The 21,301-nt window shown below is 42.5% G+C and overlaps 1 protein-coding gene across 1 annotated transcript in view; it reads left to right on the top strand.

Moving 5' to 3' along the window:
* CDH2 (cadherin 2) overlaps positions 1-21,301 on the top strand; it is a 230,398-nt gene that overhangs the window by 14,952 nt on the left and 194,145 nt on the right. The window contains exon 2 of the mRNA XM_060118611.1: positions 15,842-15,953. Coding sequence (XP_059974594.1) covers positions 15,842-15,953 — 112 coding nt within the window. The remainder of the gene's footprint in view (positions 1-15,841; positions 15,954-21,301) is intronic.

Here is a 21,301-nt window from a genome sequence, read left to right as displayed (position 1 = left end):
GTCTCTGGCCAAACAACCCCTAGTGGTGATTTTAAGAGATGCAGGTAACTGATGATTGGTTGACAGTGCTGTGAATGCCCTTCCCCCCCCCCTCCCCCCCCCCCCCGACCTTAAGCCGGCTTGGCCCTGAACTGTAGACACCCAGCAATGCAGAGGCACATTTGATTCTCTGTTCCCAGGACTTGGGCTTCCCCGAGCACTTGAAGAGACTTGGTTGTCTACTCTCAGGCCCTCCGTGTCCAGCCATCCTAGTGGTCTTGTGGCCCTGCTGGCGGTCTAAGGATGTTATTTGGCCTGGCTTCTTTTTGATCTTCAGCCTTGGCCTTTGACTATTCAGTAATGTTGAGACCTTGTTGGTAATTTTGGTGTCTTTGAAGAGACCTAATAAATAGTGCTTCTTATCCATCTAAGTTCTGGATAAATAAGACAAAAGAGTCAGCAGATAGAGAACCACAATACAACCTTTATTACTGAGAAAGACGAGGGTAGAACATACATAGGGTCGCTGAATTAATTCCCCTCCCCCTATACCCACCTCCCATCTTTAGTGGTGCTGGATGAGAGCCAGCTTCCCACCTAGGGATCCTGCTGTTTTAAGGTCATCTACAGCATAGCAACATTTGCGGTGTGGAAGGAGGCTGGGCTCCCAACAGAAAAGAGGTGAGGAAGGGACCAGGCTCTGTGTGCCCAGTCGTTTCATCCAAACTGATCAGAAAGATTGACAGAGGTTGGGGGGTGGGTGGAGGTGGGACGTTGCTCGTGTAGCTCTATATGGAAGGAGGGAGTAAGGGTTCCACTAAACCTTCTGCAGAGTTTGAATTAACCATTGAGTTTATTATGTTCTTACCCATCAAGTGTGTGCTCATCCCAAAGAGTGGCAGTCACCCTCAGAGGGAGAGATGGACTCTCTCAGGACAGTCTTGCTCCCAACTTCATGAAGTCTTGGACGATCAATAGCTTTACTTTATAAAGAGTCCTCAAACCTAATGCGGCACGCAAGATGGTCACAGCAGCGTGGGCACATCTCGGAGATACTGTGTGTTAGATTCCAGAGCAGTGTGATAAAGCAAATACCGTAGTAAATGGAGTCACAAATTTTTTGGTTTCCTAGTGCATATAAAAGTTATGTGTACACTATACTGTGGTCTTTTAAGCGTGCAATAGCATTATGTCTACAAACGCAATGTACATGCCTTCATCATAAAAGACTTTAGGGCTTCCCTGGTGGCGCAGTGGTTGAGAGTCCGCCGGCCGAAGCAAGGGATGCGGGTTCGTGCCCTGGTCTGGGAAGATCCCACGTGCCGCGGAGCGGCTGAGCCCCGTGAGCCATGGCTGCTGAGCCTGCGTGTCCGGAGCCTGTGCTCTGCAACGGGAGAGGCCACAGCAGTGAGAGGCCCGCGTACAGCAAAAAAACAAAAACAAAAACAAAAAAACTTTATTGCTAAAAAATGCTAACCGTCATATGACAATGCACGGTTGCCACAAACCTTCCATTTGTAAAAAAGAAAATCAGTAACTGCAGAGTGCAATAAAGCTGCGTATGCCTGTAGTTGTGCAGCCTACAAAGTTGGAAAGCAAATCAATCCTGATCCTAGGAAAGTTTTTCTAGGCGACATTATGACCCCAGAGCCTGTTCTTAAATGTCCCAAAGACCATGATAGGAAGCGGGTGACATCTGAGGGAAGGACTCACCATGGGTGGCAAGAACCTTCCCTGGTTGAGTCTTTCCCCAATGCTAATGGGGCTAAGCCTCTTGTCTGTAAGTCGTGACCTTTGAACTAAACACAGAGGTCAAAGGGGAAGTGGAGACTTACAGAGACAGAATATGCTGGACGAGAAGGAAGGGCACCTCCGAAAAGATGGGGATCGCCACCGGGGGTATTTCTGAACCTTGCACATAGGTGGCAGTATCTCAAATGCCAGCTTCCTGAAAGAAAACCCAGAAGGCACAGGTGGGTCCCCTCCCCCCAGATAAATAGAGAATGCTAAATTTAACCTCCCACAGGGAGCCTCTCCCAGATGAATTTTGATTTGCAACCAGCACATTCAAACCTTCTACCTGGCCTTCCCCTGTGAGCCCCTTGAGGCTGTCAGCCCGCCACTGTCCCCAGTGTGGGCTCTGTTGGGTAGATGACTGGGGGATGCACTGTCTTGGGAGCAGGTGTTTTCTGTCTCTCACCACTTGCTGTGGGGTTGCTTTGGCCAAAAAAGGCCATCTGCAGGGGAAGATTTCTCAGTTTATAAAGATCAGTCCAGACTGCTTGGTGGAGGCTGGCCCTTGAGCCTGTGGTCAGGTTACAAGAAGCCAAGATGTGCCTTCTTTGGCCTCCGAATGCAGAGCAGAATTAGAGGCAGACAATCCAGTGCTGCCCTCCTAGACCTGTCATTCATAATTTGAAGTGAGAACCTCCACAAGGCTCTTGAGTTCACTGCCATTTAAAAATAGCAAATATTGTTCTGCTCACTAGTCTTTAGGCAGGAGATGTTGAAATAATCCCCTTTTTCTGTGCCTCAGCTGTCTCTGCTCATTCACGGGCACCCCCAGCAGTCCTGAGCTGCCTCAGACCTTTACCAAGGCCATGCTGCTACAGCCCTCACCCAAAGGCCTTTGCCATTTGGCTAAGGTCACCGCGTGGCCTGTCTCCTTGGTCCATGGCCTTCCCTGAAGCCCATTGTCTTTGCTCTGGGCCCTACCTCTGTAAACAAGCACTTTCCTAGAGAATAACCACCGTAAGTTGTGGTCACACATCACGATCAAAATACCCTGTGGTTTAGGAACTAAAGCCTCTTGATGTTAAAAGCTACCTGCCCAACTATAAAAACCCACCACACTGCACAATCAAGACTACAAACCACCAAGTTGAAAAACAGGCAGGGCCCTAGGAAAGCACCCTTTCTCCCCTGCCCAGAACCCCAGTGCCTCCGGGACTGTTTTCTTCCCCAGGACTGGATTCCTTTTTTTATTATTTCTCAAAGTCTCCAGAGAGTACACCAAATGCCTAAGTCTTTGAAGGGGCCCAATAAATGGGACCTTTCCTCCCTGAACCAGGTTCTGAACAGAGTGAAATAGAAGCCATAAGAATCAACAGTTAGGAAAGGAAAATCTCACCATGGTTCTGGTGAGATCTGGGCTGGAAGGCATGGCCTTTATCCGTGGGCTTGTCTATTGCCAATATGGAACCCCAGAATTCCATAGAGAAGCTCACTCAGTTGCAGGTGGTGCTGCCCCCCATCTACAAGTGCTGCAGGGGATCTGTGAGCTTCCAGCGTGGAAAATGAGATCACCACGCTTGTTCTCTGTGGACCTGCGACTCCCAGGTGGGAGGAGTAGGGGGCAGAGCCGGGCACCAGGTGCCGAGATTGTGATTTCGAATTCAGCCTTTAGATAAGTTCAGTTCGTCCCTCTTCTCTCTAGGGTAGCAGTTCACACATTTCTTGGTCTCAGGGCCCTTTTACACTCTTAAAAGTCATTAAGTGCCCCAATGAGCTTCTATAATGTGGGTAATATCTACCGTTGTTTAGCATATTAGAAATTAAACTGAGGAAATTGTATGGTATTGATTTAATTCATTTAAAAGTATTAAACCCATTATGTAACACAAATACCAATTTTTATGAAAAATAACTATATTTTCCAAAGCAGAACAACGAAATTAGTAGGAAGAGTAGCATTGTGCTTTTGTATTTTTGCACATCTCCATGTCTGACTTAATAGAAGACAGTGGGTTTCCTGTATCTGCTTCTGCGTTTACTCTGTGAAGGTACGACACATCACTCACCCTTTGGAAAACTCCACTTGACACTCGTGAGAGAATGCGAGTGGAAAGGGTAAGAATATTGTTATATTATGGAAGTAGTTTTGCCTTTTCAGTTTCCCTGGAAGGATCCTGGGGACCCATAGGGATCCCGAGACCACACTTAGAGAACTGCTGTTCAGAGCCTGACTGACAGGTGGAGTGGAAACAGATGAGAGTATTAGAAAAGCAGAGTTCCTTCCACACGGAAAGAAGCTTCGAGAAGGGAAGATGCACTCCCCCTCTACAGGTTATACAGTGCAATTGTCCAAATGCCAGACTTAAACTACTCAAGATAACCATAGGTGGAAGAAATGCTAGTCTTCAGTCCCCCCGAGTTGAACCTGGAACTGGTGATATTAGCCCTGTAACCTGTGGGTTAGCATGCAGGGCTGGTGCGCTGGCTTCTTCATGGCTTAACCAAGAACACCGCCGGGCAGGGTGCTGCTTTGGGAGCAGGTTCAGGAATGGCTTGGAACTCTGACGTTATTGACAGAGCCCTCTTCATTGCAGCACATTTCTGGAGGCTGTGCTGTGAATGTGATTTTCTCACAAGAATAATGGTATAATTGTCTTGATAATTATCTCATCAAGGACTCAGAATTAGATAAATCATCACCATGGCCAGCTATTCAAATTAAATCAGAGTTACAGGGACTAGAAGCACTGGTAACCATTTTTAAAAAGTGAAATCATGTTCCAGGTTTTATGAAACGGACATAATTGTACATGAAGACCAAGGAGTGTGGGGTACAGAAAGTGTACAAAGAGTCTATCACAGGCTGTAATTATGCCCTCATCGATATATCGCCTACTGAAAATGACTATACTCACCATGGTGCATATTTACTGATAATTTTCCATGTGTGCTTTTAGAAGAGTTTGGGGTTGATTATGGTGGAGGCCGAGTAGGGCGGGGAGTGGGGTGACTTAAAAAACAAGATGTTTATAAAAGTTTGACCTGATGTCTTCTCTCCGTTTTTTTCACATGGTGAACAGAAACACTAATTATTCTGTTAACGTATATCACAATCATATTTGAGAATCATATTTTAGGAAAAAATTCACAGTGGCAGCAGGTAGATTTGTCACTTGGTCTTAATTATTATAGGACAATTTCCAGCCTTTAGCCAATGTCTTAGGATGCTTCCTGATGGTTTGTTTGTGTGTGTGTGTGCATGTGTGTGTGTGTGAGATGGGGCAGTGGCTAACAGTGGTCCCCAAAGCCTTTTGGTGTAGGTTTGAATATCATCCCTAAATTGACTAGCTAAATGACCCATGGCGATTTCCCTTCAGTTTGCTTCCTTGCCTGCGAAACAGCAGTAGTAATAGTACCTACCTTGTAGGGTTGTTGTAAAGATTGTTGAGATATATTCATGGAAAGCATTGTAGCACCGTTCCTAGGCACTCAGTAAATATTAGCAATCACCAATATTCAGTGTATTTAGTTAATTTCCAAGTTGATTATAACCACAGTCTGATGCTACGTACTCTACTACTTGATGATATTTTGAACCTTGTGTAAAAGCATGTTGCAGTCTCTGCTGAGTGTAATGAGTTGATGGGGCAAAATCAATCAAAGGCAGGATTGGCCACGTCTACTGGAATTGCTGTAGGCACTTCTGGAACTTTCAGTGGCAGTTTAATTGCACAACTGCCGGAGCCACTGTCTCATGATTATGTTATACTTTTATAAGCCAAGTTAATCTGTAGGTGTAGTGTTGCTACCCCTGACATTAAACATCCAGATGCTTATTGTAAACTCCTGTCTATCTTTTGAGACTCCATTCCACAAAGTCTTGATGCCTAGGAAGCCTCCCCTCACAGGGGCTGAAGAGATCAGCGACCGCACAGACCTCTGTGGACTTGACTTGCTGCATGTTTGTATGTGGTCCTAAGGTCTGATAGGTTCAACTCCTGAGAAGTCCACACTCTAAACTGCATCTCCGATGAGGCACTCTGATTTTTGTCTGTCAAGCGTTTGTATTGCAGTGCTGTCTTCCAGCTCAGAGTTCAAGGTCAGCACGGTTGTCAGGTTCCTGGACCAGCATCAACACCGCTGTTTGACTCTCTTTGTCCTTACTTGATTAAAAGAAATGAAAATCAGAAAAAAATAAAAGTACTGATACCAGAGATATTCAAGGACCTGTACTAATAACAGAATTGAAATAAAGATGGACACGAGGTGGGTCACAGGGGGCAGTGTGACCCCTGCACCTAAGGTGGTCTAGGTTGTATTATGAAGGCAAGAAAGAGTTAACCTGTTCAAAACGCTGTGCTCTCTCTCCAGGACAGTATGTGACAAAACAAAAATATCAAGGTCCAGGGTTAAACTTCTGCATATTTCCAGGGGTATGAAATTCAAAGTGTCGTCAGTGGCATGACTTATGCAGAGAAAGATCTTTAAAGAGTGGCACTAGCTCTTGAATAATCTTAACATAGCCTCCCACGTCATGGATGGAATCCTGTGAAATGTAGAGAATCTGGCAAATGTATGGTGATAAATTGGACTTAAGCATTGAAAAAAAATTAGTCATGCAGAATTGGTCTTGAAGGGTTCCATTATTCTATTACCATGTACCCCACTAACTGCTTTAAAAGTGTCTTCACTAATTGCTTATATTTGCTTATATTGTTTGGAAGACATACAGGCATAATACAAGCATCATCAGAGCTGCCCCCCCCACCGCTACCCACCCACACCCACACATCACCTGTTATGAAAGGAATTTCACTTGTTTTCTTTTGTACATGTTTGTGAATGAAGTTTTATTCTTTGTCACCTTGGTTTCTTTTTTCTAAAATTTTTTATACAGCAGGTTCTTATTAGTTATCTGTTTTATACGTATCACTGTATACATGTCAATCCCAATCTCCCAATTCATCACACCAGCACACCCCCCCCCCCACCACTTCCCACCCTTGGTGTCCATACGTTTGTTCTGTACTTCTGTGTCTCTATTTCTGCCCTGCAAACCAGTTCATCTGTACCATTTTTCTAGATTCCACGTATATGTGTTAATATATGATATTTGTTTTTCTCTTTCTGACTTATTTCACTCCATATGACAGTCTGTAGATCCATCCATGTCTCTACAACTGACCCAATTTCGTTCCTTTTTATGGCTGAGTAATATTCCATTGTATATGTATACCACATCTTTATCCATTTGTCTGTCGATGGGCATTTAGGTTGCTTCCATGACCTGACTATTGTAAATAGTGCTGCAGTGAATATTGGGGGTGCATGTCTTTTTGAATTATGGTTTTCTCTGGGTATATGCCCAGTAGTGGGCTTGCTGGGTCATATGGTAATTCTATTTTTAGTTTTTTAAGGAACCTCCATACTGTTCTCCATAGTGGCTGTATCTATTTACATACCCACCAACAGTGCATCACCTTGGTTTCTTTTCAGTATTCCTACTTAACAAAATTCTTTAAAAATATTTCTCGGGTATTTATGTAGCAAAGAGATAAAAGTCTTCACAAAAAAACCCCAACAATATCATGACAATAGCTAACCCTTGTCTTATGATGAATCGGGTATTGTTGCTATGCTTCATAGCAATCCTATGAGACCAGTACTACTATTCTTCTTCTCCTCCCCCCTTCCCCTCCCCCCTTCTTCTTCTCCATATTATTATTATTATGGAAGAGGTGGAGGCACAGATAAATTTATAATGCTTGTCAAGGTCACATAGGTAGCCAGAGGGGAGCCAGGATTTAAACCTAATCAGGTTTGCTTGGAGGCCCCGTCTTAACTACTACACACATTCCTGCCTTTGTTTCCGTAAAGAATAAGGGGAACCAGACATATAAAGCAAAAAGAGTTTTCCAGCTTTGTGGCCTGCATTTGATCATCTACCTTCTCAGTACTTTACTTGTTAGTAGATTCTGACCATCTGAAAGGGAAAAAAGGAAGAAATCGATGTTTGGCAGGGGGGTGGGGGGAGCCCAAACATTCAATTGATTAAACTTAAAGAGTTTATGATAATCAGCAGAGCCTAGGTTTTAGGTAGGCTGTCTTCAGAGCCAGAAAGGGTAGAGAAAGGTTCCATTAGGTTTGGGCTGCTTTCAGCTGTGAAACGTTGAGCCAGTCACCATGACTGATCTTGATCAGGAAGAAGAGGGGGATGGAAAGGTCCACTCTGGCTTTGGTGGACTGTTTTAAGAGCTTGGATTCAGGAGTGACTTGGAGGAAATTGGAAAGCAGAGCCAGTGACCAAGGAAGACTAAAAAAGAAACACGGTAATAGGAACCTCAAAGAGTAGTGGACTCAGCTTGAAAGCTCGTGGTACTGAGACTATGGGAAAAATCATAATGAGAATAAAAAGCGATGTCACTGTGGGTTCAGAACCGGAACAGACAGACCAATCCTAACAGGCCCGCAGAACTTCTCCGCTCCACTTATGCTTGTCCTTTTTAGACAAGGAGGTCGATCTTCAGCCTGGGAAGAGTAGAGCAAATACTTGTAAGAGGAAATTGAAACTCAGGACAGGTGAGCTGGTTGTATGAACACGCAGAGCAGCACTAAATGAGTGGGGATCCTCTGGCCAGCGTGAATTTCATCCTGGTGGGCCAGGAGGACTTGCCCACTGCTTTCATCTTGGAAAAATTGTGGAGAACAGGGGAATTACTAAGGGACTGGGGATGGGTTAATGTCCCAATTAAAAGAAAAGCCAGGGCTTCCCTGATGGCGCAGTGGTTGAGAGTCCGCCTGCCGATGCAGGGAACGTGGGTTCGTGCCCCGGACCGGGAAGATCCCACATGCCGCGGAGTGGCTGGGCCCGTGAGCCATGGCCGCTGAGCCTGCGCGTCTGGAGCCTGTGCTCCGCAACGGGAGAGGCCACAGCAGTGAGAGGCCCACGTACCGCAAAAAAAAAAAAAAAAGAAAGAAAAAAAAAAGAAAAGCCAAATCCAGAAAATGTGGTGTTCAAACAAAAGAATAGAGGGCCCCATGCTGACCTGGGGCAGAATTCTCCAGCCAGTAATGAGGAAAAGTTGGCTTGCCATTTTCATTTTCAGATGTACGCAGTAACTAGAAGACAGCATGGACTTGTTCAGAACAGAAAAAAATAATTGTTTCTTTATTCCCTTTTGTTGCAAAGTTATTCAACTTGGAGACTAGGGTGGAAAGGTAGGCATGCCCATATCTGGAGTTCAGAAAGGTTTGGGGAGATGGAGGTATTGGGTTGGATGTGTGGCTGCCCAGTGCTGCACGGGCACTTGTTAAACATACTGATTTATCCACCACAGCTCTTAAGATTCTGTGTTAGTGAGTCTTGGGTTGGGACCCAGGAATCAGAATTTTTGGTGAATGTCCCAGATTACTTGCTATGCTGAGTAAGTTGGGAATGACTGGGCTTTAGGACAGATGTACGAGGTAGGACCATGTTGTCATCATAGTATCAATCCTGATATTACTCAGGGCTAATACCCTGAATACCCATGTGCCAGACACTATTCTAAGTGCTTTACACGTGATCTCGTGTGATCTTCACACCTGCCCTGTGCGTGGGGGCTGTCTCAGTATCCATATTGTACACATGGGGGAACTGGGACTTCTGAGGTCTCCCAGATAGTAAGTGATGGGCAGGATTCAAACTCAGGCAGTCTGGCGTGTTGAAAGTCTGGGCTGTCCCTCTTCAGAGCCTGGTTTATGGCTCTGGGTCAGTGGGAAGGGTCATGTCTGGGCATGTGTCATGCCCTGTCTTTAGCATCTGAGTAGCATCATTATGAAGACATTGGGGTGATCCAGACAGCCGGGAGGAATGACTAAATCTGGATGGGATTATTAATTTATCGAGATCAAGTCTTGGAGGGTTAAATGTAATTGCTACCCCTCAGGGCCCCAAGTCAGAGCAAAGATACTGGAAGCCAGTACTTAACAGTTGCCTGGTAAAAAAAGACCTGGGTTGTTTGGGTTGACTGCGCGCTCAATATAAATCAACAAGGCCTTTGTCTGTGCTGTACCTTTTGCCTGGGATGCCCTTTTCCACTTCCTCCTCTTTCTCCTGGCAAAATTTTAATCATCTTTAAAGGCAGAGCCTAAATGTCACTGTAGCTATGGAGTCTTCTTTGATTTCTACAGGCAGACTTATCATCCCATTCTGCTGCTTTAGCACTTTGTTCCTGACGTTATAATTTTGCGATTATCTTTCTTAGTTTGTGCCACTCATGTCCACGGTCACTCAGCTGGAAACACGGAGGAGGAGGGCAAAACCTCCTTCCTCCCTCCCTCCCCTCCCTCCCTTCCACTCGAGTCCCTGCCGAGGAATCAATTTTAACTGTCTGCATATTGATACAATCGCCCCTTTCTCATTCCCGCAGCCCCTGCCTGATTCAAGTCTGTGCCCTAACTGTCGCCAACCTGTCACTTGTTGCCCCCCAACAAGACACACACACTTCCCACGAAGCATCAGAGAATTCTCTATCAAACACGATCTGCCTGTGCTGAAAATGTGTGCCTGGCTCCCCACAGCCAACAGGATAACCCCAAGCCCCCAGCCGTCTATGATCTAACACTGTCTAACTCTCCAGCCTCAACTTTTGACTCCCTGCCTTGCTTCTTGGACTCCCGTGACACTGAACTCATTGTAATTCCCCAGGCAGTGTGCTGTTTCTTGCTGCCTTGTTCTGGCTCAAGCAGTGACTGCCTGGGATGGCTTCCCTGCCCCCCACTGCCTGACTCCTCCTGGGCTCGGCTTGGGAGGCCCCCAGATCCCTGCCCCGGGCTCTCCCCGTGCCCTCTGCATCCCTCTACCTCTCACTGCCACTTTCTATTGCAATTATCTCTATTTTGCTCCCACTTGAAGCCTTGAACTTCCTAAGTGCAGGGCTGTGTTTCCTCCTGTTTCCCGTGGCAAGTAGACACTCAGTACATGTTTCTGCAAAGAATGGTAACTATTTGTCCTACTTGGCAAGACTAGAGGATTAGAATCTTGCCTTTTCCTCTTCCTGGAGGTGAGGTCCTGGGTATTCACCTCTGAGGGAGAATCTGTTTGCTTATTTGTAAAATTCGGATAATTACAGTCCCCTCGGGGGCTATTGTGAGAATTAAGCGAGATGGTGGTGTTTTATAAAACTTAGCGTCCTATTCCAGGGATCCACAAACTTCAGTCCTGGTGCCTGAGTTTGTATGGCCAAGAATCTTTTTCACATTTTTAAATGCTTTTTTTAAAAAATCGTAAGAATAATAATAACATTTGACCCTTGAAAATTATATGAAATTTCAATTTTGATGTCCATGAATGAAGTTTTATGTGAATGACCAGAACCATGTTTATTCATCTACTGATTGTCCACTTTTGCACTTCGGCAGCAGAGCTGAGTAGGTTCAGTGGAGACCCTGTGACCTGAAAAGCCTCAAATATTCACTCTCTGGCCCTTTACAGAACCCGGGTGCTGAGACCTACGTTATTCAAGTTAGGAAAATGCATGCGATTCACTGCCCCCTCCTTGTACACGGAATTTTTTTTTTTTTTTTATTGCGGCACGCGGGCCTCTCACTGCTGTGGCCTCTCCCGTTGCGGAGCACAGGCTCCGGACGTGCAGGCTCAGCGGCCATGGCTCACGGGACCAGCCGCTCCGCGGCATGTGGGATCCTCCCGGACCCGGGCATGAACCCGTGTCCCCTGCATCGGCAGGCGGACTCTCAACCACTGCGCCACCAGGGAAGCCCCACGGAACTTTCTGAGAGGAGGCTTCCTCTCTTTGAACTTCTGGAGCCCTCCTCCTGGTCCCCGCAGTGATGAGTTAGTGTCGGGGGGAAGCCACAGGAGCTGGCTTTGGGCTTTCGGAAAAGGAGAACGTTCCAGTAAGAGTTTCTTGGGCTGTTGGGATAGATAGAGAGCTCCGCACTGCTGGGGGTGTTAAGGGTAGTGGTCACTGGTTTTCTGGGTCGCTGTGGAGCAGGGTGTCACACCATTGGCCCTATTGACATCTGGGGTTGGTTAATTCTCTGTGGTAGGGGCTGTCCTGGGCATTGTGTAATGGTTGGCAGCATCCCTGGCCTCTGGCCACTAAAAGCCAGTGGCCTCCCCTCTTCCAGTTTCAATGACACATGTGTCCAGATGTTGCCAGAAGTCCCCTGAGGGGGCAGTGCTACCCCGGGTTGAGAATGAATGTTGGAGAACGTTGAAGCATTATGGGTGAGACTACAAAACTTTCAATGTCCAAAAAGCTGTTGGCACTAGAGGCTTCATGAGTTGGAGTTGGCTTCCCTGGATGGGTTGTGTCACCAGCTCCGGGGTCTCGCATGATCCCAGACTTAGTCCCAGCCCCTGTTTTGTAAGGTGGCTGTGAGCATTAGATGAGATATCCACGCATCTACAAAAGACCTGTTTGGAGATTGTATTTATTTCAGTGCTTCCTGTCTGCTTTAGGAACATGTTAATTTTGTTATTCCTGGACTGAATATTAAGAGGGGAAATTAATAATAAATTAATAGGGAGAAATATATACTTGAATAATTTTATGGAGCCTGTTTTTAAGAAAACACATTATAGGGGCTTCCCTAGTGGCGCAGTGGTTGAGAGTCTGCCTGCCGACGCAGGGGACACGGGTTCGTGCCCCGGTCCGGGAGGATCCCGCGTGCCGCGGAGTGGCTGGGCCCGTGAGCCATAGCCACTGAGCCTGCGCGTCCGGAGCCTGTGCTCCGCATCGGGAGAGGCCACAGCAGTGAGAGGCCAGCGTACCGCAAAAAAAAAAAAAAAAAAAGAAAAAGAAAACACATTATAGAATAATAATAGCATGTTATTTTGTGGGTCCATTTTGTCTTGGGGAAGAAGACTTCAGAAAAGTTTCAGTTGTTTAAAAATATGAAAATCTCATAAAGTAATACAGGACGCCCATGGCTGTTTAATATTGGTAGCCAGCATTTGTTAGAGATGTGCTTTACAAACACGGTTTCAGGAATTCTCATAGCCACCCTATGCGGGTAGTAGATGCTCTTTTCCTTGATAAGGAGAAGGGGGACAGGAGTTCCCTTTTCTGGGATAAGGCGGAGACGGAAGCTCAGAGATGAACATTCATGGTGTTACGGATGGACTTGATGTGGCCTTGAAATCCCATTCCTGTGGGTTCGGATGGGGAGCACGTTGCTGCTTATTCCTCTCCCTTAGGGCAGATCCACGAGAAAACAAGACACTAGGAGTGGAGTTAAAGAACAGATGACAGTTTCCCTCTAGTCTGTAGACTTCATTGCCCTCTGAGAGTTCACCTAGAAAACCACACGCTGCCCTAACCCTACCGCCCACAGGATGGAATGTGACCCTTGTTTGTCTCTGGCCAGCTGCCCCCTCCGAGCTCTGTTCTCATCTACCTCTTGGGGTTGGATCCCCACCACGGCTCCCCTCTGTAGCGGGAAGGCTGGAGGTAAAAAGGCCCCTTAACCCCTAACCTGTCACTGGGACACAGATGTAGAACACATTGGTCCAACTTATATGGCGAACTTGGGACTTCCCTTTGTTTGTTTTAAAAGTTAGCTAAAAGTTAACTAGAAGAGCTTGCTCTTTGCCAGGGCCAGTATAAATGCCTGGATGTTTGCAGCTGGCAAGTAGCAAAATATCACCCTGTGTCCCAAACTTGATGGCTGTTGGAAGCCCAAGTTCTTACTTCTCAGAGAGTCCTAGCGATTTTCTCTTTCTCACTTTGAAATATGTAGAGCAGGCAGGGTATACAGGGAATGATATACTTTGCACCCACATGTCTGTGCACACCTTCACATTTTACCCTGTTTTGCTTTAGGTTCTTATAGAAAGAAATGAATTATGACAAATAAAATCAAAGCTGCCTGTAGGATTCTTCCTGATGCTTTTCCTGACTCACCTTCCCCCCGGGGTAGCGACTCTCCTAAATTTGGTGCTTATCGCTACTTTGTATATTTTTATATTCTTACTACATATGTATGTTGTACATTAGCCTTTGAATTCATACCTTATATATAAAAACAGTCATCAATCATGATTTGGATTTTTGGTTTTTGTTTGCATGATTTAGACTGCAGTGCACCTTGTTGCCAATCTGAATGTGGGATGTCGTATGAATAGATTTCTGAACTTACTAAAGATAATAGTCGTTTCTGGGTTGATTTATAATTAAATTTTTCTTTCAACCTTACATGAAAGTTAAAGAAACTGAGTATTTGTTTTGAGATGGAACCTTGTGGATAGATGTAGCTCCAATTCTTCCACTTTAATGTTTTTTTTTTGACTAAGTGAAAATTTATTGGTCCATTTCTCCTATTGATGGGCATTTAGGCAGTTTCTAGGTCCTGCAGTTACAACCATGCTGCAGTGAACATTGCTGCACATGTTGACAGGGGCGCCCATGGGAGAGTTTCCCAGGGAATATACCTGCCATGTAGGATATGTCTACTTTTACCTTTACTAGGATTTTCCGAATTGCACTCCAAGGTGATACCTGTGTAAGGGGGTTGATTGCTCTGTATCCTTGACTTGAGACAATCTTCTCTTGCCCTTAACAGACTCAATATTGTTTGCTAATTTGATGGGTGTGACCTAATATCTCACTGTTGCTCCAAACACATTTTTGAGATTAGATACTGTGTGAGATTTAACAAAGTCCAAATGTCCTTTTCTCTTGATTTTCTCGGATCTGAAAAGAATCCTTTTAATACTAGATTAGTCTGGATTCTTGCAACTTCAGTATTTGCAATACTTCCCGTGCATCATCCAGGAAGTCCTTCAGTTGTGAAGCTGTGCTGTATGGCTTCATTCAGACAACTGTTTTGAGGTCTCCCTATTTCTGGGACCTCCGTTTCTCCTTCGTCCCAATTTCTGGTTCTCCTCCCCAGTGCAGACTGCTCCTAAGGCTGGCCCTGGAGCTTTTGAAATCCCTCCTTCAGGCAGCTTCTGTCCACTCTCTTGCTCCTGTATTTGGATCCCCATCAGGGCCGGGTAAAGATTTTTATAATTAACGTAAATGCTGCATGAGTTCTACTGAGGCTTAATCATCCTGTGATGATGTCAGTAGGAAGTAGGGAAATTAACTTGGGGTGGGGACGGTGGCGGCAGGTGGATAGCACTTGGTATGATGGAGATTTCAGCCCACTGGGTAGTTAGCTGTGTATGTGATGAGACAGAAGAACACGGCAAGAGAGAGTGACTTTCTCATTTTTAAGTATAAAAAGGAAACATAATTATATTAATTTTTATTTACATTTTTAATGTGTTCTTGCCCTTGATCAAATTAGAGAAAGATACACCTTTTTTTAAAAATTGAAGTATAGTTGACTTACAATGTTGTGTTAGTTTCAGGTGTACAGCAAAGTGATCAGTTTTATATATATATATATTTTTTTTCAGATTCTTTTCCCTTATAGGTTATTAGAAGATATTGAATATAGTTCCCTGTGCCATACAGTAGGTCCTTGTTTTTTATCTAATTTGTATATAGTGGTGTGTATCTGTTAATCCCAAACTCCTAATTTATCCTTCCCCTGCCTTTCCCCTTTGGTGACCATAAGTTTGTTTTTTATCTGTGTCTGTGAGTCTAGAGAAATATATACTTTCGATTGACTGGTTTTACTTGGTATAAGACACTCTATATCCTGCAGTAAGTATATTGAAATTTTGTTTTTTAATTCAAGGGTATATTGAAACAAACTTCTTAGAGAATTAGACGAGAATATAAAAATCAATATACTCAAACGTATACATGTTTCTTGCGAAGTTAAGTTAGTGACGGTGATTTGTGGAGCCTCAAAACTCTTGGGCTGTCCCCCCACCTCCTGCTTCACTTGAGTTTTTCATTCACAATGACCATTTTAATGGAAATGTTCAATCCTTAGAAGAACCTGGAATGTGTATTATTTAGATTTTACTGGACAAGTGGGATTTGTTTCTTCTACCCTAGTTATCAAAAAGATTAACCCTTTGACCTCTACACTCTAATCGCAACCACTCTGAAAACAAAGGGGTTATTTGTACAAAATGGTGGGAAAAGCAAGGCTTTATGCCAAGTGGGATGTTTCTCTGTTGAAGGAGGTGGCAATCACCGCACACATTTTTGTCCTTGTGTTGCAGGCGTCTGTGGAGGCTTCTGGTGAGATCGCATTATGCAAGACTGGATTTCCTGAAGATGTTTACAGTGCAGTCTTGTCCCAGGATGTGCTCGAAGGACAGCCTCTTCTCAATGGTAGGATCTCAAAAGATACATTTGTACACACAGCGTCTGTGCTCTTGAAACACTGTTCCACGCTGCAGTTGAAAAAGTCTCTAAATGATCTCTACTGTACAATAAGTATGAATTTTTCACTGTCCCTATAATGAAACTGTAGGGACTTTATTTTAGGATTACAGAAGAGCTCACGAATCTCTTATGTACATAATTGGAAGGCTCCCGATCTCTTGAAAACATCAGAGAGCTTTCATTTTTCACTTACAGTGGAAACCATCACACAATTAATTTTTACAATTTTCTGCCTACATTTTACTTATGTTGAAAAATCATATTTACCAAATATCTGATTCTACTGCTTTTAAAAATTATTTACAGCTATCATCTACTTAGTATTTTGAATCAAAGAAATGGCTATAATATTATCTCTGCTGAGACATGTCAAACTTTAATATTTAGCAAAATTATAATGAACAGATTTAGCAGGTAAAGTCTCAAGACAGGAGCATGAAATCCATATTTTTATTATGCCATTGTATATAGAAATTACTAGATAGCTGCTTTAGTCGTAATATATGTGAATTTCCAATATAGACTCATCTCCTGTCAATATGGATCAAGGTCATCATAGTTATCATATGAAAACTCTTGCCAATAAGTCTAGATTAAATCTGAAATAAAACTTGAAATCAAAAGCAAAATTCAAAGTCCCTTCTGTTACCTCTAATTGAAAGCAAGTAAAATTTTGGGTAGTAATATTTTCATGGACTTACTTATCATTACACAAAATGTCACTGAAATAGGAAAGCAAGAAGAATTGATTAAGAAGTTGTATTTAGGTTCTAATTTCCCACAAATCGTGCATCTCTCTGAGCCTGTTTTAGACAGTCGCTTTTAGAAAATCTGAGCGACCTCAACTAATTAATTTACACAGGGCTCTACCACACAGCCTTAATTGAAGTGTCTCTGTAGCTCTGACAAACCTTAGTGGTACCATACTTAAGAATACCATAGACAGAGGACTTTGAAATGTAAATGGACCCTACTAAGCATCTGTGGTGCAGGTTATCTTTTATTTTCATTTCTGTTCTGATTGTGATTTGCTTAACACCTATGTGATCTTTCTGAAGTTGATTTTTTATTTAAAGACATCCTCCCGTCCCTGCCTCATCACATGGTATTTTAATGAGTAAATGTTAAATCAGTCTGTCTCAATGCTGAATTGCTATCTCATCTAGTGGTTAATGGTTGATGCGACAGAGGTTTAATTCAAATCAAAGTGTGTAGATTTTTTTTTACTTAATGCAAGTCTCAGAGTTCTGCACATTTGACATTTTCTTTAAATCTGTAAATTATTATGCGGCATCCTAGGACCTATGTGACCTTAAATATTATTTGAATGCTGAAAAAAATTATTGATATGATTCTAAAGAATAATCCAGGCAGAGCAAAAATGTCAGTGGAATTTGTTGCATTTTTGCATTTTATTTTTGAGATACATTTTTAAATGGATAATTCCTTCTCCTACTTTCTCCTTCTAAAAGCTTGTTGAAATTTGCTGGTTACAAATAAACACATGGTCTGTCTCTAGAAGCCATTGACTTAAGATGAAATACATTGGCATGCCGAATAGTTTTGAAAATGAAAGCCTGTTTTTTAGTTATTAGATAATGCTGGTAACAGTAGAAACCGGACACAGCTGATTGCCAGTGTCATTTTAGTATAACCTAGAAACTTGGGACTTCGCTAGACTTGTAAATATAAAAGATTGAAAATACTTCTGACTTTGTGCTCTAGCCATCTCTGAGGGGAGTGTGTATGACAGTGTCTGGTAAAATTTCTGCGCTTTCCGTATGCCCAGTTATTACCATTTTTATCTTTTAGCCTTTTTGATAAAACTGTTTCTCTCCTGACACACCATTATTTTTTTTCTTTATCATTCATAGAATATGTTAAAGAACACCAGCATCTCAATGTGTGAAACATAAAGTTCATAGTATTGATTCGTAGAAAAAACTTTTTTCTTTGGAAGGAGGAAGGCTTTTGTGAAACATCAACATTCCTTTTTACAAGAGTGTTGTCACCAGTTATATTTATTTGGGGGAATTGTTACTTAGAAGAATTCTATTTATTTATTTATTTATTACCTTTTCTGTCTTTTTGGAGTTTTTAGTGAGATGATAATCCAAAGTTGGGTGTGTCCACTGAACCCAAATAAATACCATACCATAATTATATTCACGAATTCTACGTTCTGTGCTAAGTCCATTCACCATGTATATTGTAAAGCTGAGAGGAATCTATTGCAAGGCCAACCAGAGTGATCACTCTTGCCATGGTTTTATGATTTACAGTGTTCAAGGAAAGAAGTAATTGTGCATAATGAATATGCAACAGTTTTCCAAGGCATTTGCCTCATGGCAGCTTCTACCATATTAAGGTTGACATTAGAGTCTAAAAACCTGTTGAAGTCATGACTCCTAACTCTTGATGCTTCCTTTAATTTCCCACTGATGACATTTGGGGAAAGGAGGACAGTAGTCCAACCGTATGTATAGGATGGTTTCATAGTGTACGTTCCTGGTGCACTAGACTTGTACAAAAGTTTAACATTTGGGTGTATAAGTGCCATGAAAGCTGATTCTTTTTCAAACAGTGAAGTCACAATCTTTGTGAAGGTGCTTGAGAAACATCAAGCATTGGATAGAGAGAGACAGTGTTATAGTCATGTTAGAACAGCGGGCTCTAGTCTGAAGAGCGTCCTCTTCTCCCCATCCTCCCCTTCTATTTTCTGCTGTTGTAATGAATTTCATAGAAAGACTGGACCCAATGAGCTAGTGCTATCCCTCCACTTTCTCTTACGGTTTTCATCAGTGAGTTTTTGGTAAAATCATAAAGAGGGCAAATGTATTTTGTGATAAACCTTCACGTTTCACATTATATCATGTTGAATATTTCCACTCTTTTGAAAAGAGGTCAGTACTTCAAAAAAATGGTTATCTAGGCCTCTCTCTGTTCCATTTTGTTAGCAAAACCAGATCTTACTTAACTGTGCCTCTATTTTTGCACTTACAGGTGGTTTCCAGTTTTTCTCTTACATATTGTGCTGCTGTGGAGATTCGTTTTTAGCAAACCCTGATTTTTCTTTAGGGATATTTTCTTCGGGGATTTGTGTTCAAAAGTAAAATTACTAGGCCAAAGGGAATGGAGAGTGTATTTTTTTTTTTTTTTGCATTTTTGTAGAACTCTTCAGAGCTGCAAGTATGTTAGTTCTTTTCTCCAACCTCATTACCATTGAATTTTACAGTGTTTTTCATTTTCCTACTTCCCCTCAGGTGAAAAACATTCCTTTTTTATCCTGTGGTATTCTCTGTTTGCCTTTTGTAAATTAGGATCAATTTTAATATGTTTAGGTAGTCATTTTTACCTTGCATTTTTCTATTCTGTTTTAAAAGCATTTCTTGCCAACCCCCTCATTTTACAGGTAAGCAAATTGTATCTCAGAGACATAATAGGCTTTTCCCATGACTGTACAGTTCCTTAGGTTGTTAACTATAGATCCGGAGTTAGAACCCAGGTTTCTGATACCTAATTTAGTGATGATGATGATGATGATAAAAAGCCATTATGCAATAACACAGGGAAGAGTGAGAGCTAGCCTACCTGTCCATGTGTCTCGTGACAAGTTTATCTTAGAGTTGGTCTTCTTTATTTCCCACTTAACACCATGGTTTCTGTGTTACTAGACGTATTTGGGAATTGGTGACGCTAAGGCAAACAAACCCCCCTATGATTAAAAAATATCTCTCAGTGATTGTCACTATGAGTATTTTGTGCATACCTGTTTACAAGCAGAAACATTTAGGGCTTTAGAAAATAATATTTAGTCTTGAATATTTAACTTACACTCCACTGAACTAGAAAAAGTCTCTTATGGGAGCACATTACTTGAAATAAAATAACTGCAATCATAAATTTTCATTCTGTCACCAGCAGTGTATCTGACACTAGGAAATAACAACCATGCTGCAATATCAGCAGAGAACATCTAAGCTGTTTTTAGGCTGGATGTGAAGAGTGATTTTCCTGTGTGTTTTGCATTGGTGGTCCGCATGCTTAGACATCTCGCTAAGTAAACTCCTCCAACTCCGGTCAACATAAATAGCAACCTGCAATTACCAAGAAGCTCTTCAGTAATGCATTCAGACTCACCAACTCTGGGCAGCCCATGATGATTATTTTCAACTAGATGGAATTTGATTTAGATTAGTTTACTTACTGATTGAGGCTCGTCTGCATTAACATGCTGAGAGGAAGCTGTCATATGGTATCTTTAGATACCAGTACTGAAATTTTTTTATTATCTAGTAGGACTATACAACTGCACTACCTTTTTAGTAATATAAGTGCTTGTGTATGTTACACATTACTGAATTGGGAAGCCATCTATATTTTAAGCAGTTCTGCTGTGTTCCAGGCTTGTATGAATATGTTAGGAAACCTTGGCTTTTGTTTAAATTAGTGTGTTTTTTTTTACATTTTGATAAATCTTTTTTTGTTGTTATTGAATGTGTAAATGTTTTAAGATATTTAAAAGGTAGGTTTCTAAGCATCTTGTTTATACTGTTGGGCAGCCCTTTACACTTTACTGATTCCCAGTTGATTGTGGGAAAAGGTGTTAAGGACTGAAATTGTTCTCTTGGACATTGATGATAGGCTCTTAGGAGTTACAAATGAAATAGAGATTCTCAGGGGTGGAGAACTTTTTTTTAAATATCTTGTGACATTTATTTTTTAAAGAACTATTAAGGATGTAATAAGATCAACATAAGAACTAAGAAATTTCATCCTTGTTTTCATCGTAATCATTGAGACTTTATTTAAGACTTGGAATTTTTTATATCCCTTTCAATGTGATGTATTTTAGGTCCAGGTTTCTTAATGCACTGCTGCAAACCAAGATAAGCCAGTTTGGTTGGTCTCTCTCTTTTTTTTTTCGAAGTCCTTTTGCAGTTATACATAGCCTTCAGTAATCTGGAGTAGCTGAGGTCTGCCATCTCACAAACTAGCAGCCAGATCTGTGATAAAGAAAGTAAGTCACACCTCACCTGTGCAAACGTATCAGCAAGCAGGCACTGAACGGTTTAAAAATCTGTCCTCCTAAGATCAGGGAGCCCCTCTCGGTCTGTCCTTTTAGCCTGTCTAGTAAGCATCTGGTGGAGGGCAGAAAATAAACACAATAAGTAAGTAAAATTTACTTTATGCTAGATGCTATGGTGAAAACTAATGCAGAGAAGGGAAATAGGGAGAATGTGTGGTTTTATTGTTTAAATAGGTTGGTCGGGGAGGTGTCATTGCATAGGAGA

The sequence above is a fragment of the Mesoplodon densirostris genome, chromosome 15 (genome assembly GCF_025265405.1).
Source record: "Mesoplodon densirostris isolate mMesDen1 chromosome 15, mMesDen1 primary haplotype, whole genome shotgun sequence".
NCBI lineage: Eukaryota > Metazoa > Chordata > Mammalia > Artiodactyla > Ziphiidae > Mesoplodon > Mesoplodon densirostris.
Note: the sequence above shows the minus strand (reverse complement) of the source record. Positions and strands in the feature narration are given on the sequence as shown.